The 20,764-nt window shown below is 32.5% G+C and overlaps 1 protein-coding gene across 3 annotated transcripts in view; it reads right to left on the minus strand.

Moving 5' to 3' along the window:
• The window catches only part of LOC124360329 (zinc finger protein 107-like), a 131,294-nt gene that overhangs the window by 46,712 nt on the left and 63,818 nt on the right, over positions 1 to 20,764 (minus strand). For all 3 annotated transcript variants that reach the window (XM_046813858.1, XM_046813861.1, XM_046813859.1), the window contains exon 3: positions 10,226 to 10,677. In XM_046813858.1, coding sequence (XP_046669814.1) covers positions 10,226 to 10,673 — 448 coding nt within the window. In that variant the 5' untranslated portion in view covers positions 10,674 to 10,677. The remainder of the gene's footprint in view (positions 1 to 10,225; positions 10,678 to 20,764) is intronic.

Consider the following 20,764-nt stretch of genomic DNA (forward strand, 5'->3'; position numbering starts at 1 on the left):
AATAACTGAACTATATAAGCATGTTAGTAATACTAAACTACAGATAAAAAAAGTACGAAGTAATGGTCTTTCCTATTTTCTCAATAGTATATACTATTTATATAAAGGTTTTCATTAAATAGTAAATGCTTTAGTCGAAAAACGATCTGCATATCAATACGGTATAAACATTTATTAAAAGATTATTGACTACGCATTTCTGAGAAGACAGCGCATTATAATGACACACGGCTAGTGAGAAGTGTTTGAACGTCACGTAAACAGAGACTGACTAATAGCGTTGTCTGCTGGTCGTGCACGAGCTAGTCGCACGTTTCAGCTGCAGTCAGGCGGCACATTATTGTGACACACGGCTAGTGAGAAGTGTTTGAACGCCACGTAAACAGAGACTGACTAATAGCGTTGTCTGCTGGTCGTGCATGAGCTAGTCGCACGTTTCAGCTGCAGTCTGGCGGCACATTATTGTGACACACGACTAGTGAGAAATGTTTGAACGCCACGTAGTCAGAGACTGACTAATAGCGTTGTCTGCTGGTCGTGCATGAGCTAGTCTCACGTTTCAGCTGCAGTCAGGCGGCACATTATTGTGACACACGACTAGTGAGAAAGTGTTTGAACGCCATGTAGTCAGAGACTTGACTAATAGCGTTGTCTGCTGTTCGTGCATAAGCAAGTCTCACGTTTCAGCGGCAGACAGGCGGTGCGTTATCGTGACAAACAAGTGTTTGAACGCCACGTAAACAGTGACTGACTAATAGCGTTGTCTGCTGGTCGTGCATGAGCTAGTCGCACGTTTCAGCTGCAGACAGGCAGCACATTATTGTGACACACGACTAGTGAGAAATGTTTGAACGCCACGTAAACAGAGACTGACTAATAGCGTTGTCTGCTGGTCGTGCATGAGCTAGTTTCACGTTTCAGCTGCAGTCTGGAGGCACATTATTGTGACACACGACTAGTAAGAAAGTGTTTGAACGCCACGTAGTCAGAGACTGACTAATAGCGTTGTCTGCTGGTCGTGCATGAGCTAGTCGCACGTTTCAGCTGCAGACATGCGGCACATTATTGTGACACACGACTAGTGAGAAATGTTTTGAACGCCACGTAAACAGAGACTGACTAATAGCGTTGTCTGCTGGTCGTGCATGAGCTAGTTTCACGTTTCAGCTGCAGTCTGGAGGCACATTATTGTGACACACGACTAGTAAGAAATGTGAACGCCATGTAGTCAGAGACTGACTAATAGCGTTGTCTGCTGGTCGTGCATGAGCTAGTCGCACGTTTCAGCTGCAGACAGGCAGCACATTATTGTGACACACGACTAGTGAGAAATGTTTGAACGCCACGTAAACAGAGACTGACTAATAGCGTTGTCTGCTGGTCGTGCATGAGCTAGTTTCACGTTTCAGCTGCAGTCTGGAGGCACATTAATTGTGACACACGACTAGTAAGAAATGTTTTGAACGCCACGTAGTCAGAGACTGACTAATAGCGTTGTCTGCTGATCGTGCATGAGCTAGTCTCACGTTTTCAGCTGCAGTCAGGCGGCACATTATTGTCTAGTGAGAAAATTTTTGAACGCCATGTAGTCAGAGACTGACTAATTTGTCTGCTGGTCGTGCATGAGCTAGTCTCGCGTTTCAGCTGCAGTCATGCGGCACATTATTGTGACACACGACTAGTGAGAATTGTTTGAAACGCCACGTAGTCAGAGACTGACTAATAGCGTTGTCTGTTGGTCGTGCATAAGCAAGTCTCACGTTTCAGCGGCAGACGGGCGGTGCGTTATCGTGACACACAAGTGTTTGAACGCCACGTAAACAGTGACTGACTAATAGCGTTGTCTGCTGGTCGTGCATGAGCTAGTCTCACGTTTCAGCTGCAGTCATGCGGCACATTATTGTGACATACGGCTAGTGAGAATTGTTTGAACGCCACGTAGTCAGAGACTGACTAATAGCGTTGTCTGCTGGTCGTGCATGAGCTAGTCTCGCGTTTCAGCTGCAGTCATGCGGCACATTATTGTGACACACGGCTAGTGAGAAGTGTTTGAACGCCACGTAATCAGAGACTGACTAATAGCGTTGTCTGCTGGTCATGCATGAGCTAGTATCGCGTTTCAGCTGCAGCCATGCGGCAGATTATTGTGATACACGGCTAGTGAGAAGTGTTTGAACGCCACGTAGTCAGAGACTGACTAATAGCGTTGTCTGCTGGTCGTGCATGAGCTAGTCTCACGTTTCAGCGGGAGACAGGCGGTGCGTTATCGTGACACTGTTTGAAAGCCACGTAAACAGAGACTTGACTAATAGCGTTGTCTGCTGGTCGTACATGAGCAAGTCTTGTGTTTCAGCTGCAGGAAGGAATCGCTAAGAGGGGTTCTGATGGAACTATCGCGAGATCATGCAGTTTGACTACCCACCCCACGTGATAGGGCATGCGGTGGTACAGCTCTAGCTACTATTCCTTTACTCTTTTTCCATTTCTCCATCCATTTCCGGTCATTTGATTGCTATTATGAAAATATATTGACATTAATAACGACTTCATAGATTTTTATGAAAATCAATTACATATAAACCAGCATTTCTTTCCATTTGATTTTGATACTTAATCAGTTTTAGAACTTGTGAAACGCGTTCGTGATTTGACAAGATTCTACCTGACTCATTGTTTTATGCCAACTTAGTGTGGGCCTAAATAGTAAAAGGGTTTCAACAACATCAAACCTAACATACACTTTTATTACTGCACGATGCGGTAGTTAACGTGAACACAAAGTAGATTAAATAGTTCAATTTTCTTATATCACATTCATAATAATTGTACACTGTTACTGGCAGTAATATGAACAAATATGTAATGCCATATTGGTGTAATGTTGCAACTACTCCTTGAATATATTTGGCTTATAACAGACTGATAAGAGTGGCAAATATTTTCCGTGTTTTATTTCCTCGCATTATCTCCACAATACTGTCTGAAGTCAAATAAAACTAATCATAACATGTTTAAATATTTCTACGTTAATACGAAAACGTAGTAACTTTTTATAATATTACAAAAATACTTTTGATAATAGAATTATGAAAGAAAATAAGTATTTGTTCCCATGAATATCGATAGATAATACTGTGGCTTTATGACACTTTTTAAGAATTTTATAAAATGTTACTTGGACAATTAAATGTAAACGAGTTGCAACAGTAAAATCTTAAAATAGGAAACTAAATCTTAATCGGCATTAATCCTGTTTAAGATATAAGACTCCTTTAGGAAGGATTACAACCGGTTGTTATTAATATGAATATGAATAAGAATATAACAAAAACTTACTTGGGAGTAGTTTTACTCTTGAAATGAAAGTAGGCATCGACAAATAAAAACCGCACAAAAGAAATCAAAGCCGATGGCAAATGGAATCCTCTATTGTCATTGTCCTTTGGTTAATAAAGGAACGCCTATATATAGATACAATACTAGGCTCGCAGACCCAGGTCGGGTTTTCTGCCGAAAACAGGTCTCAGAGGCTCAGCGTCAGTAAAAGTTATCGATCGCCATGACGTCACGCAGCATACCACGGCCGGTCTTGCCTGCCTGCAGCCCCGTACTGCTCGTGGGGTACACAATACAGTACTGCCTGTCTGGCCCAGGGGATCGCCATTCCGCGACTTACTTCATGTTCCTCATCTAGATCAATATTCTTTACAACTTTTGTTGGAGATGAAGTATGACAGTACACTAATAAAGAATGATATCAATTAGGTTGATACATAAAATACACAGGGAATTTTCGTGACTTGGTACCAAACTTCAAGAAATCGTTACTGATACTTTACAAGATAATAAACATAAAAAAGGCCCCTTCAAAAATAAACACGTGTCCTGAATTACTTGGTTTTACCTCATAACTTATAACTCATAAATATTTAGAGTTAACTCATTCTTACTTTGTATACTTTCTTGTCTTACTACTTACATAAAGATTCAACTAACAACTAGAAATAAAAGGGATAGAGATTAAGTAATTTCAAAATAGCGGCTGTTTTACCTTTCACAGTTTACATTACACTGGAAAAATTAAATTACCAGCAATAAAATTACAAAATGCAAAAATACTATAATACAAGAAATAGTGTGATAATTTGTCCATACCATTATTAATGATTATAGAACCATGGGAGCTGTCTTACTGTATGTTCAAGATATATTTAATATGCATCATAAACATTCTTAATTTTCCTAACGTGTATACTTTTTGAATATACTATAAACAAGTTTAAGATGTTTTTAAATAATCAGTAGTAAAAGAGAGTGAAAGAAAAGCTATTTAGGGATTGCTTCTAATTATCTTTAAAATGAGACACCTCCAAATCTGTTATCAAAAGTAAGAGTATAGAAGCTTAACATGGTTCTTATCAGACTAAAATCAAGATGGTTACCTGTATACCCAATTCAAGATTTCAAAATGATGGCTATTTGAACTTGAAGTCATTTTACTCATCTACCCATCATTCTATAGCAAAACTAAAAATGTGATTGGAATTAAATTGTATTTATTATGTACCGTATTGAATAAGTTTGTAAGTAATTTCTATTCATTTAAAAAGAGTCTATGTAGCATTTATTTATTTAATACTAGCTGTTTCCCACGGCTTCGCACGCTTTTCGTAAGCGTTACCCGTGTATGTGCACTTCTGGCTCAAGTAAATTATATTTCCAACGCCGATGTAGAGTTTGCTTTGTTGCTACGATCAAGAAAATCTGTATATGTTTATAGCCATTGTACACGTACATGTGTTTTATTATAAAGTGGTCTAACACTCAAGCTTTAAGTTCAACCAGAAATTTATCTTAAAGACCAATATACATCAAAACTTATCGCCTTCAAATAGTGTTTGCCTATTTAATATACGTATTTGTCTCGTAATTGCAGTTTATAATGTGCAGGCGCTTTGAAAACTTTTATCTTTTGCAACACCACCTGGTGGTGAGTTACATCAATGGGCATAGCATATAAACCTTCTCCGTCAAAAAATACATATACATACAAATTTTCATAATGATCGGTTAATTAGTTTACGATTCCATAAAGGACAAACACACAAACATTAATTTATATATATACATATATATATATATAGATGTGGAACAAAACATAGGTAGTAGTAATTTCATAATATTCATAGTATTGGAATTCAATTACAATATTTCAAATACTGGGCTTTTAGGTTAATAAATGCATATTTATCAAGTACATACAAGGTTCACTTAAGTTTCTAATTGTTTCAATTATGACACCATACTAAGTTAAAATAAATTGTAAAACTTGATAAATCATTTCTGTGATTTCTCTTTGAAACCACAATTATAAATTTAGCATTTCATATAGATTTCAAGATAGTGGCAACCAAATAGTTAAATTTTGTTTGTATAAGAATGATGCTGCAAAGCTCAAAAGGAGAATTTTGTCAACCAATGTAAGAAGTTCTTCTGAAGAGGATTAGAAACTGAACCTTCGTTAACTATACTAGAGACAAATTTTCTTTAAAGATTCAAACAACCTTAACTGAACACATAATTTACAATCAGCATATATCCTGGTTATATTTCTTACCAGAGGTTAATTGCAATTCGTTTGAGATAACAAAATTCATTGATGGTAGGTTTTGTACTTTTCTTAACACAACTTTGATGTTTAATCAGAAAAACTGAAATATTACGTTACAAAAAAAAAAAAAAAAACAAATGAACAAAGTTTACCATAATGCCTTTACATATAAAAAGATTCTAATAACCCGCCCAATAAAATTTCAAGGCAACAACTTTAGTCATTTTGATTGTGAACTGATACAAAATAATATTTTATAAAAGAATATCAAACATTTTATAATTATTTACATAAAAAATATAAACAAATAGTAAAACATCTTTAAGTTGTATTGACATAACAAATAATAAGTAGTTACTCTGATTAGAAATAACAAACAGATATAAATGATCAGAGCATATGAGACTGTCTGCTTGGTTGTGTTTACACTGAAAGCTTATGATGTGAGAGTTTCACATTAGAATTGTTGATTGCCTCCCACTTTCACCATGCAAGTTGCAGTCAATTGTATCGTTGTAATGACAACTAGACTCTAGTAAGTGAACAACACACTGATTTTTGTATTTATCCTTATTAGTATACTATATCATTTCATATTCAATATTCATATACAATCTGATAAACAAGCAAATTATTTCTTGAAATTAATTAATTAATGTTGTAATAAACCTAATTGGGTTTTTGAATCAGTGGTTATGAAAGCTATTATACATATCTGTTTATACAATTAGATATTTAAAAATAAGAACGAGACAATTTAGTATAGGACCAAGAACAAACAATAAAGCGCTGTGATATATATATATAGAACATTATTTTTTAGTTTAGAGGGTACAAATTAACCCAAAAGCGTGGACTTGGGGATATTCCCCTGACAAATTATTAATATTCAGAGACCTCATAATTGTGTTCTAGAATTGTGTTCAGATGGCATATGTCAATGTTTGTATACATTCTGGAGCACCATCTTACTGTCATTAACAGAACAAATAGTCCAGGAACTGTAAGCCAATTTGCACTTTATAAGCATTCAAGGTTAAAAATATTAAATGATAATCTTTTCTCAAATCATATTTTTCTTTCAGTTTGACTCATTTTAACAAACCGTCAGATACATAAATAAATGCTAAATCCGCGACAATTAACCACATATAACACTTAAATTGATGACAGTCTCTTTATTCCGTTGTCTCACAGTGATTTTATTTATGTGTTTGGCGTTTAGTTTTAAGTATGTCAATCAAGAAAATTATAGTCGGCACTTGCTTAGGTGTTGCATGGTAACCATAAAGTCTGCATTTTATGAAACGTTCATTATTCATATTCAACACACTAGGACCATAAGCTAATTTTAATTGTACAAAATATTTAATAATAACCTTTCACATTTAAGTGTTTTTGAATTATTTTCTTCTCATTACAATGCTCACTGAGTACTTTATTAACTACTGTTAGTATAAGAAGCTAATAATAAGAATGCAACAGACTTGCCATAGGTATCATAGGCTGCATGTAGTCAACAGTTTTATATATATTGCAACCATAAATATTTATACTCATAAAATATATTCTCAAAATGTGAACTGTAGGCCTATCTAAAATTGGATAGCCCATATGGTTGCATACAAAATTTACAAGCAGTAAATAAGAATTTTGTTTTTGAAAACATTAAGTTTAAATAGGAAATATATAATCTTTCAGTGTCAATATCAAGTTTTAAACTAATTTCCCTATACAGAAATATTGCGTTTTGGTTCACTCTAAAATACAACAAAGTTACAGTGCAAAACAAAATAACTTTTAAAACAGGAAATACATAATTTATACTTTAAAAAATGTCTGATCATCTTATAGAAGAAAATTACTATTTTATTTTACACAACACAGAAATACACAGTAAGAGTATAGGTTTAAATAGAAAAATTCACAAAAACAACACAAATTGCAAATTGAAATATTTACATTCAAATTGTTTATACATTGTTCATTCTCGAAGAGTTAAAAAAAGTTGAAAAGATTTAATATTTAAATAAACTTTGTAAAGAAATACAGGATTAAAAATTGCCTAAATGGAATATAATGAATAATAATGCACCAAATTAAAACACTGTCTAGTCTGCATCATATAAAAACTTAACAAAAATTACTAATAACCCTTAATACATTATATTTTTGGTTGAGCGTTATCAAAGCCTACCACTCATGATCAGTGACAAAACTGACCTAGAAACTTGAAATTTTGCATTAACCCTCATTTTTATGTAGGCAACATTGAATTCAATGATGGTGAATGTCACACCATTAAGATATGGCTGAGCATTAATGAACATTTTTACAATGGTCTTATGGATAACCATATGGAGACAATCATAGAATAATAACATTTGTAAACAAAATGAATGCAGTCATTTGACATTTTAACATGTGACATAAGAAAACATGTAATGAGGTTACTTTGTTCAACTGATATTTTAGACATTTGTTATCTTTGTTGGATACTTCATTCAATACACTATTGACTCAGTTTGTTTGCATATAGACAAAATAGAGTTCAATGTTAGTGCATGTCTCTCCAAGAGATTTGGCTGAGCTTTACAAAGCCTACAACTCAAGTGTGATATTTTGAGAATTTAGCTGTAATTAATTTTTTTTTATATTTTGCTTAGATATTACTAAGGACTCTAAAAAATTTCTTTTCTGTCTATTTTTCGCTGATGAACCGACTATGGACTTGAAATTTTGCAAGTAACAATTTCTACATATACAACTTTGTGTTTCATGATGGGCATTTTTCCTTTTATGGGATTCAGCTGAGGATTTATATAGCCTAATTGTCCGCTAGATGTCCCAAAAGCAATTGCATCTGTATACTTTAAATTTTGAAAGAATATATATATATATATATATATATACTTTATTTCAACATGGATAAGAATAAGATCATTGATGGTACATGTCTATGGATGGGTTTATTCCAATCAAAAGTGTTTGTGTTCAAGATTTAAGATGGCACGCTAGTCAGCCGCCTGCTGCTCATATGAGGCTCCAACTTTAACATGAGGATAAGGTTTAAAACTGCGTTATACACTGGAACTTTTCTCAAATCCATAAATGTTCACTTCTGAGACTTAGATTTTAGTGTCTCAATGCTAATGAGTTAAAACATACTATTATCTGTTAATAATAATGGTTTCCACTTAAATATTCAACATAGTTTATGGAACATATGTAACTTATTTTGATCTGAAAATCTTATGGTTAAGTTTGATTAAGTAATTTATGGACATCCTTTAAATATTCAACCAAATATAGTGACATTATAGCCACCCTGTATAACAGTTTCAAATTAATTGCTACTAAACCTGCTTAATAGCCAGAACTGGATGTCATTAAAAAGTAATACTTAATGTAAATACTGAGATCTCTATCCCAAGTTTGTATTGCAAGATTTTGGAAGTAAGGGAATTTCTGGTTCTAAAAAGATTTCTTTCTCATCCTGAATGAGAAATACTTGGTATCTAGAATTTTCCCCACGATTAATGCCCTCACAAGTTTTTCAGTGTAATAGATCAGGCCAACACCTGATGGTTTCTGGATATGGTCCAGCGAGTAACATAGGTGACAATCACTGACCTCATGGATGCTTGTGATACTGTCCAAAAGGAAGTTGCTATAATATCCCTGCTTTATTGTAGGATAATAGAAATGACAACGGGTTAATAATAGCTTACAAGCACTCAAGCACCAAGTTTAAATATAGCCCTAACATTCAATAAGAAAATTAGAAAATTAATAAGGTTTTATTACTTCAATATGTTAATACAAATTTGCTGAGACAAAGAATTATGTATAACAGAGTCCATAGTTTGAAATATACATTGTAAACCCACTAAAATATTAGCCCAATTTAGATTAGGCTTCTCTCCCTTTAAAATCTTTTTAATACGATCTTTCAATGGCCATAGAGAATGGCCTTGAAAATGTAGAGAATAAGGCCAAAAAGAGTCCTCTACTTAAAAAAAGTAACTGACTACTTGGGAGTAACTCTGCACCAAACTTGCACATTAGATTTACACATTGTTGCTGGATACCACCAGCATACACAACTATGATACTATCAGGATGATTAAAAGAAAGTTCCAAAAAAAAACTCTGTTAGACACAATAAGTCAGTAATAATAATACACAACTATGATACTATCAGGATGATTAAAAGAAAGTTAAAAAAAAACTCTGTTAGACACAATAAGTCAGTAATAATAATACACAACTATGATTACTATCAGGATAATTAAAAGAAAGTTCCAAAAAAAAAAACTCTGTTAGACACAATAGGTCAGTAATAATAATACACAACTATGATACTATCAGGATGATTAAAAGAAAGTTCCAAAAAAAAACTCTGTTAGACACAATAAGTCAGTAATAATAATACACAAGTATTGATACTATCAGGATGATTAAAAGAAAGTTCCAAAAAAAAACTCTGTTAGACACAATAAGTCAGTAATAATAATAACTCTCAGTTGTGCTAGCAGCAAATGCTGTATCTACAGTATTAGACTTCTCGCTCTACAAATATAATATGAGTAACAAAGTATAACAACGGTTTACCTGTTGAAGAAGGCGGTACCGGTACCGGTACTGGCACTGGTTCTGTAAGGTAACTGTTACACTCTGTTTCTACTTCTTGTCCATCACTCTCAATAGTCAATTCACTCTTTATCACTGACACTTTCTCTAATTCTTTATTATAACACACTTCCGTTTCAAAGCCATTGTCCATTTTTAAGCGTTGAGGTAAACCTGGCTTATGAGGCACTGTTAGATCTGTATCCGAGTCAAAGTTACTATTACTTTCAGCCGAATCAAACACTTTAATTGAGTCCGTTTCCGCCACACTCAAATCAAACCGAGGAGGTGGGAGTCCGAGAAGTTTGTCTAATTCCGAAATTTCAATAAACGCACGATCGTCTTCTTCAGAGTCAATGACTGTTGAATCAGAGGAGGTGCTGCCGTAGGATGTGCTATCCATTGCGCTGATATCCATGGCAGCAAACATTTATCTGGAAATTGAAAAATAATCAAGTGACTAGACCTGTATACAAGTATGTAAATATACATGTATATTGAGTTTTAGACTATATTAGCTCCTCAATATCAGCCAAACTTTAGTATCGTTAGGAAATAATATATAGTTAAACTAGATCTTTACAAGTATTTGATACATATGTGACAAGCCTCACACTGGTGGTGTTTTAACATCTTTCGGTTATATAAAACAGAGCAGTTAATCAGATATGTAATTTTCAATGTAGGCTCAACAATACAGGGTTTGAAAGTGATGATTGCTATTTAACTGTTTAATCCATCTGCTGTCCCAAATATCTATATTTGGTGTTTTATTAAAGAAGATATACAAGGTCAACATTCCAAAAGTGTTGATCACTTAAGAGTTAACATACATTCATAACTAAAAGCTTGCTGTACTGGTACACATCTTGATTTTAACCCACAAGCGCAAAGATAAAGTTCAATCACTTTATAATCATATTTTTTAGTTGACGAATTACGGGATGTGTTTCATATTAAAATATGATGAATACACATTTGAATACTTTTAGTTGTTTTAATGTTTTAATAATTATTCTGAAAAAAATATGCATAAAACTGTATTACTTCATCATTTAAACATTCAAAACTTTAAAAATAGTGTTGGGGTATGCTATCTATATCTTTCGATTGATACATCTCAAAAAATGCTATAACCACAAATATTAGCGTAAAACATATTTGAATTTTAACATTATTCTTAAAGGATATAACGTAAGGGCCATTTCCCTACAGCTGACTTATAATGCAGTGCTACTACCTTACAGTCTCTAGCACTTGTATAAATGACCAGTTCAGAGGGTTCTGTTTTTATTCCTGCAGCCTGCAAATATAGCATTTAGGCAATAAGCTTCTAATGAATAAGCTATTCTAAAACGCAAATGTGTATAAAAACTATGGCTCCAAAAAAGATGGAGTGCCATTCTGTAGGAATTCGGCTGATTCTTAAAACTGTTTCTATATTGCAAGAATGTATTATGTGATTTTTGTTTAAATTCAAATCTCAACAGTGATGCAAACCATAAATTTATTCAGCCCCTTCATCTTCACACATTTTGAAAGTAATAAGCTTTTATTAATCCAATCATGTTTTCAACAGAATTAAGTAATTTATGTATATGCGTAACAAAAGATCAAATCATGCGAATCAAATAATACATTATTCTGTATATCAGTTAATACTTATTAGCAGGGAATATAATATTCAGTAAATAAAGTTAGACAATAAACTAACATAATCTCAAAAAAATAATACTCACTGCAAATACTTATCTCACTCAAATGCCACTTTACAAGCATATTACTTAAGTAAAGAATAATTTGTATGAATATGTATTAGATTACTACATTATTTTGTAGTTTTACATTTTCTTTTATTGTTAGTTTTAGATAGTCCACAACTGTTTGTTTAATCCTTGTAAATAGTTTTTTTAATGACCTTCCAGTAACAAAAGGTACAATGTACTGCTAAAATTGGCAACATGGTTAAGCTAATGGAATAATTTTTAAAATGTTATGCAAAGACCACCTGGAAGTAGAACAATGTGTTACATTATTTTGTTTGAAAAGATTTCTATTACAACTTCTGGTGACCGAAAAATAGCATCAGAAGTAAATTGAAATTACCTTCAAACAACAAGTGAGTCACAAATATTTAAGTTTTGATTTTAAGGGAGCCACTTTTGTTTTGGAAAATTCTAACAAATAATTTACCATTTAATATGTTGTGTGGCGTCAACAGTAAATATTTTATTTCCATCATTAGCTTTTGCTTCCAATTGAATTCAGCACAAAAAACCAACTTGTGTGTCTAATTGTGGGGATTCCTAGAAAACTGTGATACTTTTATCAAAAGGTTTTATTACATAAATAGTGTCCTAGTGCTTTTCATCTGATACCTCTAGGTGCCCACATAAAACAAAATGTCCTAGTAAAAATATGCAAAACAAATAATGTATACTAAAGCCATCACAATTCATTTACAATAAATTCTACTACGCGTTAACAATCTAGAAAGCTTAAATTTGGAACATTTATACCATAAAATAAATGACAAACAGACTTAAGTAAAGATTTTAGATTTGGCCATAACAATATTTACAACCAAGTCATGACCTATTTAAGAGGAAACCATTACCTCATTTTTAAGAGAATGTAACTAACAAATATTACTTTAACCCAGGAACTGGCAATCAACACTATAATGTCTATCATAATTAGTTTGATAGTGGCAATCAGCATTATAATGTCGATCTGACACACATGTGTTTTGACAGTACATAAACACAATAGTACACAAATGAAAACTACCACCACTATTAATAAACTATTTCAAACAGAAAGAGGTGCTGATTTCAATGTTGAAATTTGCTGTTTTGGCAACAGTGATGTCACGGTGACGTCATAAAACTTGGCAGAAAATCGTCTTCATCTAGCCATTTTGAAAATTAGAGATGTATCATGGGTATGGTTTATTATGTTGGTTTATAGCTTGTTATAAACTTTTTTAGGTTTTCATTTCAATAATGTCACAAAACTTTGCTGATATGTTGTCTGACAGAGAACTTGTTGACCTGTCAGGCTCAGACAACCTAGCCCTTGACAATGACATCTAGATTTCCTTTTTTTGCTTTCTAGTATAATAATGTTGTTATACCATAATTATCTCCACATTTTCCTGAAAAGTGTATTACATATATAGGTTTTTTAGTACAAATGTATTTATAGTAAGTACGGGTACATATCACTCAAAAATGACCTGCTATCTAAAAAAAATATGACCGCCAGTTCCACGATTTTTTTTATTCCAAATATTATTTAGCAATCGCAGTAATCATCATTAAATGTTGCAATATTTGAAGAAAACTACGAAAACCATGTAAACATTTATGACTAGCTGACTTCTATTAATTAAAATCAGTAAATATGCACTTCAGCCATATGAATGCATATTATATCCATATTTTTCTTACATCAATGCATAACTGTGAATATTGTGTACCAGACCTCAACTGCTCAAAATTGGTACCAGTGCCTGTAGTTTTAAACGTATGGACTTAACTAAGTAAGTAGTATTTTGTAAGATTATTAGACTAGATTATAAGATATACAAAATCTATGAATATCTTTTAGCTTCTATTACTTTTATGGTTATTTAAATAGGTTTCCAAGTATCTAACCGAGACAAATCTTTCATCAACTCTCATTTGTATTTTCCTACTTTCCAATAACCAAGAAAGTTAAATACTTGTTCCTTAAATCTTTACTTGGCAATATATAGTGAGTGTGTCACACAATTAAGAATAAACACAGTCAATGTGATGTATCTAAAGGGACACTTACAAAATGTAAAGGGTTAAGTGGTTAGCATCAAAGCATAATTGTTTTTTTTGAAAATGTAATCACACATTTTCAAATCACAAAAGCTAAAATGTAATCCATGTAAATCCACTGTTCAGCTACAGGATGTGCAATGCAAACATTGCAGAAAGCCACGGGAATGTTCTTAATTCATTCAATACAGATTCATTTTCAATTTGACAATGCAAGTACAACGTATGTTGACACGATCTATGAATTTGATTGCATATAGTGACATCTATTTAATAGTTTTACGTCACTGTCTGTGTAATAGTTTTTTCTTATATGGTTGTTTTTAATTTTATAAATGTCACAATCATATCCTGTTACAGTTACATGTTGCTTCCCTAGATGTTTTGATAGTGTTGGACTGTAGCAGGAGGGAAATATGTTCATTGTGGTATGAGGTATGTTTAGCTTATGCTGCCAATCAAAGTTAACAAACAGCTTTGGAAAAGATAAGTTTATTCTCCAGGTATGTTTTGTTACCTTGGTATGGCTACAAGAATGAATCAGACCAAGTAATGTAGGCTGAGGCAGTATTCAATTTTATCTTGATAAGATGACGAAGGTTCCTTTGTAAACATTAGGCTTATTTTCTCTTCATTGTCTTCTTATAGCAATTTTGTGCTTATTAAAGTAAAGTTAAAAAAGTTATTATGGTTGGATTACTTTATTCATGCTTCAATTTAACAATAGTTAAGGCTGTAGTTCAAAGATTTGACTACAATGTGCGACAGCATCCTCAATCATGCTTTCACCATGTACGATTTGAAAGGTTGCAAATCTTGCATTAATTATTATTCTCCTTGTTGCGGTTGATGTAATCTGTGAATATTATTGCAAATGTTAACTGTATTTCATAGTTTCACGTCTCATGCCATCACAGAGTCACTGTTTGTGTATTCACATCTTAACAGTTAGTTACAGGAAAATAAAATAAAACTAATTATATATTCAGAAATTCAATGAACTTTTTGGATGTCAAGGTAAAAGGCTGGCATCCGACCTGTACCACCAGCACACAGGCAGCAGAACTACCCAAAATCTTAATGCCTACTTTAACGATTTTTCAATGCAGTAGGTTTTGCTACGTACTGTACTTAGATTTTAGACAAACTGAATGATTTTGTAGCTAGTTATTTATTAATTAACAAAACCATTATATATTTACTTCAAAACATGGTAATGCCAAACAGTATCTTTTTACATAAAAAATCACTTTCAACCAACAAACCTGTATTAAAAATAGTTTTATATGTCACAAACATGTTTATTCTGTGGAGTTGTTACATGTAATAACTGTTCACAGAATTTCAGATCTATATTTTGAGAAAAAGTTTGGCAGTATTGTTGACAGGCATTAACATTAGAAATAATTTATATATTGTTACAACTACTTTAACAATAGCATATGTTTGATAATAGTTATATGGTATTACATGATTTTACACTATGTAATTTTCCAAATGTTAGAAAACGTATTTACAAATACAGTGGAACCTTGATATATCAAACCTCAATTTCTTTGATAAACCAAAGTTTTTATCATTCCCCTTGAATTTGCTGCTTCAATGCTAATGTTACCTCTATATATATCGAAGGTTTAATATAAATAATCTCAATATATTGAATTTCCACTCTTCATTTTGTATACTGTTAACCTCTATATATCGAGTTTCAGATTGTCAACATCACACAACATCACAAACCAAAATAGAGAACCATATTTTTCATGTCCAGACTTAAAACCCCCACCACAGACACTCCTCTCTTTTCTGTTGTCACCAGAGGTGAAACACCACTCCACTATCAGTTTGATTTGAAGGTTACTGTTATTCGAGGGAATTTAAGTTAACTCAGTGAACTATGCGTGTTAGATTTTCAACTGTGATAGTATTTTGTGTAAAAGTGCGATGGCAAACATATTGTATTTACATAAATTTTTCAATTATTATTTCATGTTACTATTTATATTGTAACACTGTACATTTTGGTAAAATTGAAAAATTTAAATTTATGTTCTTGCTATAATATCTTAATATACATTTTCTGATAAAGTATTAATAATCAAGCCTACATTGTTATTGTAAAGTTATGGACCTCTTTATACCAAAGTCTGTGCCAATTTAACCTTGATAATGAATAACAAAACAGCAATTGTAAATCTCTATACATCAAAGTTTGCCCAAAACAGTTTTGATGTATCAAACCTCATAATATTGAAATTCTCTATATATACCAAAGTTTTATTTCCCCTTGAGGTTCGATATATATTATGGTTCCACTGTATATACATTTTTGTCATAACTATTTGCAATAGTATGTTTAGTATGGCAAAAAGGGTAGACATGCATAGTTTCTGATAAAGTACCTTGATTTTAGTACTTTTCCTGCCAGTAACTCACTGTACTGCATACAGAACAATTTTGTTCATTGAAAACAGCTAGCAAAAGGTAATTAGAACTACCAATTTGATTATTATGTATAGACAGTGTTATTTACTTCAAAAATAGTTCTTAACAGTTTTAGTATGTTTTTTCTCAACTGGACATTGGCATTCATCGACTGAACCTTGTAAGTCTGGTCAATCGGGCGTCGGCGGCCAAAGGATTAATGGAATATTTAAGTTTATAACTTTGTGTCCACTGACAACTTTCAAGTTGTCAGTAGAAAGAGTGGGAAGGATGAATGGCAGCTGTAGTATTGACCATTAAAACCTATTCACATTTATAGCTACAACATTCTCTAACACTAGATAAGGATATTTGACCTCAGGCCTTGTACCCTCTCTACACTGTTGGCCAACAACAGTGTCAAGTGTTGTGGAGCTTTTGTCCGTGCTCTTCCTCATCTTTGTGTTCTCATGGTTCGGCAAAATGACAATCTTTACAACTCAATACAGTGTGCTTTAATGTATTTTGTTTGATAGATACTTTAATAAGATACGTTATATTTCATTTTTAAAGAGGGACTCTGAAATAAAACTGCTTTAAATAAAAAGTGTGCAAATGTATCTTACAAAATTTTATATTCAAGTTCAGTGCAATTATAGACATTTTCTGAAAATATAGTCCCTGTTTTGATAAGCTTTTTATCCATACAAATATAAATAAAATGCTATTTATTAGTATTCACATCACTCGAGAACGACTAGACTGTTTTTGCAATATTTGTTTTAAAAAGTTTGTAATGACCGAAGTAAGGTTTTTATGGAAGAAAAAATTTAAAAAAGTAAAAATATTTAAATTTTGGAGCTCCCATGGGAATACTAAATTAGAAGCAATACAAGAGGATGTAGTGTACTGCAAACAAAGGACAATAGCATTACTTCTCTTCTACTATAAATAGCACCAGTGAGTGACAAATAGAAACCATTCAGTGTATTCTGGGGTTTGTTTTTAAACATTGCAATAAAATTTCAATGTAAAGAACAAAATTGTGAATATGTGTACCCTTGTGATACCCGATATGGAGTACCTTAAATGGCACAGAATATTTAAAGTAGCTGAAGGATTAAAACCAAAAAGACCGGACATTAACATGACTCAATGAGCCATTCGCTCTGTTGTGTCCACTACAATTTGTGGAAAGAAGTGAATTCGGCAAGGCAATGATTATTTCAAGTAGATTAAAGCAAGGAATCAAACACAAACCAGATGTTTTTATGGCTGTGAAAACCATAGATGGGGCAGCAAGTCTGCTTTGCATTGATAAGAGATATAATACTGATTAGGTATAAAACAATTTCTAGAATGAGACAAGGAAATAGGATATAGCAAAGTAGTATATAGCAAAATAGTATATATAAGTAGTATATAGCAAACAGAGATCAGAGGGCAAGGAGCTACACTCTATTATATGTACATCAAGAATGAGAAACAAGGGTACTATCAAGGACAGCGAGGCAAGTGGCCCTTGAATCACACTGACATTTTAAATGGAATTAAAATCATTTTAAATAGACTAACAGAATAGCTTATTATAGTTGGACGCTTGTGTTTCTATCAAGCAAAAGCTACTATGACCGATTGTGTTGAAATTTAGCATGAATACTGAAATAATATGTACTAAAATGTAATATGCAATGCTAAGGACTTCCATTTTAATATTATCATAGGGCTCGTCATGTTACATCATAATTGCTCTTCTTAAGAAAGCGACAGAGGACATGAACATTCCTCCACACTGGCTTAAAATAGTTCAAATGTTATGGAAATTGTTGCACAGCTATTCAATCAAATGTTGCACAGAAATTAGAGCTATTTCATTGGTGTTATAAAAACTGCTTCACTTTGATAGGTTCAAAAACACTGTTCAATAAATCAGGGGATTGGAATATATTTCACTGACCACCACTTATTTAATGAGTGCTATGCAATTAGGAAAGGATATAGTAATGACATAATTGTTCAGCAGAAAATTGTGCACGAAACTAATAACATCTAGTTGATAAAAAAATGTTTGCTTGAGAGTCAAGGTTGTTCAATAAATAATATGTTGATTGGGCAATATCACAGTTTAAGAAAACTCAACATCCCACAAGATTATTTTATATTACTTATAAAAACATTTACAACAACAGTTATTGTAAATTAGTTGAAAAATTCTAAAAGATTTCCCTTTTTTGCTCTCTGATATCTATTAGCTGAAATATAACCATTCCCTTTCAAAATTTGGATGATTATGGTTTTAAACTTCAAAAATATATATACATATATATCTTAGGTGTCTAATAACAGTGATAAACTTAGTTCACTAAATGTGGACAATTACCATCTTGACAACTTTTATTGGTTGACTCAACCTAAAGAATGTATCAAGGGCATTTCTTGTAAGTACTTCTGCTAAAAAATTTTAGTTGTCAAAATCCACTTGGAAATTAGGGTAGTTATTATATCCACTAGTCTTTGTTATTTTCTTAAGCTCACACATACATAATTTATACATTTAAAAGTGATGATTTTACGGTTTAGGAATCATTAAAGTTTTCTGGAATTCTGAAATGAGAGTGATTGAAATTTGCATATATCTATTAAAATTACATAATAAAGTAAAAAAAAAAAGTAAAGTAAAGAATGTCTTATTTTACCAGGCGAAGTTAGGGCTAAGAAGCCCTCTCTAACACTTAACCTGGGGACCAACGGCTTAAAGGTGACTTCCGAACCACCACCAATGGCCGGGCAGGCGGGCCGCTTGCAAGGACAGGATCGCTCAGCGGTCACCTGTCCAAGCAGCAGCCACGCTCGGCGTTGCTTGATCTGGTTTATTTTTTTAATAAAGCAGGAAACAGAAAAATAAATCTAGTTCTTGCACAATTTTAATATTAAAAATATAAAATAGAGATAAATATTATATAAATAAAGCAGTAAATTTAAACAGTCATTGTAAACACACTGTTACATTTGACTTTAAGAGGTTATAGCTTTAAATTTAGAATATAAATTAAAATTACCCTAGTGCTCTTGATTACTCAAGAATAGTTTTTACACATTCAATACACTTTTAGTAACCACAAAAACTACAACGGACTACCTGTATTGCCATGAGTAACAAGGAGAGTAATTTGAAATCATTCATGGGTCCTACTTGATTTTTGTATAAATATTAAAACATCCATATGTTGTAAACCATAATGAAATAAGTATAACAGTGTTAAGGTTCCAAAGAGTCAACTTATAGCCATATTTAGGAATCAGTCCTTCATTATTCATTCTTTGTTTCTGATGGGCTCATGACAAGCTGATTGTAGAGTGTTTTCTTGTAGCTCAATTGAACCTACTTAATCGATTCAAATCAACCACACATTGACAGCAATATGATGTGAAAATTCTAGAACTGTATTTTCATTTAATTACTAGTACAACACCAATAATTATAAAAGTATATGTGTAATATTATATTCTTACTAATTCAGTTTAGTACGATTATACAAAGTCAGCGAAATGTGTATTATAAGATAGTGACATCTTTGACACTTTTATGAAAATTATTAAGTGGAATATTAATTCTTACAACAGTTTTATCGGTATCTCTATGAAAATGTACATTGCAGTTGAATCCCAAATGTAAATCCACATTGATATAACCCACTATAAACTAAAAATACAATTAGTATTTAATTTAAGATTTAAAACTGTTGACAGCATTACTTTGAACTTATTATATATTTATAAACAGTATATATCCAATGGAGGATGGTCTACAAGGAGTGCAGCAAAAAATTTAAACGTAAACATATCCAAAAATGTATACGATTTTAAACGAACAATGTTTGATGTGAAGAGTCAATTACTACCCTAAAAACTATTTCCTTCGTCCAATATTCATTTATTAAGTTTAACTTTCACAACTTGAGCCAAGACAAGAATATTTAACCACCTAGAACAGAACCTACATTGTAAATGTTTCAAACTTTAAACCAGTGTAATTATTTAAAGAGTGAACCTTTTCAGGATTTACAGCATTGTTCTCTACTAAAGAGACCTTTAACTTAATGTAATACTTACAAAAAATAGTAGTTACTTCAAAAAGTAAATTTATAGATGCAGTAATGATGTACAAAATTTCATTGCTTTACCTGTAATCTTCGGGAATGATCAAGTGCGAGACTTTTTTTACACCCTGTATATTAAAGCAGTAATAAAATAAATAAAACTATTCTTTAAATTATGCAGCCTT

Source organism: Homalodisca vitripennis, chromosome 4 (assembly GCF_021130785.1).
Source record: "Homalodisca vitripennis isolate AUS2020 chromosome 4, UT_GWSS_2.1, whole genome shotgun sequence".
Taxonomy (NCBI): Eukaryota; Metazoa; Arthropoda; class Insecta; order Hemiptera; family Cicadellidae; genus Homalodisca; species Homalodisca vitripennis.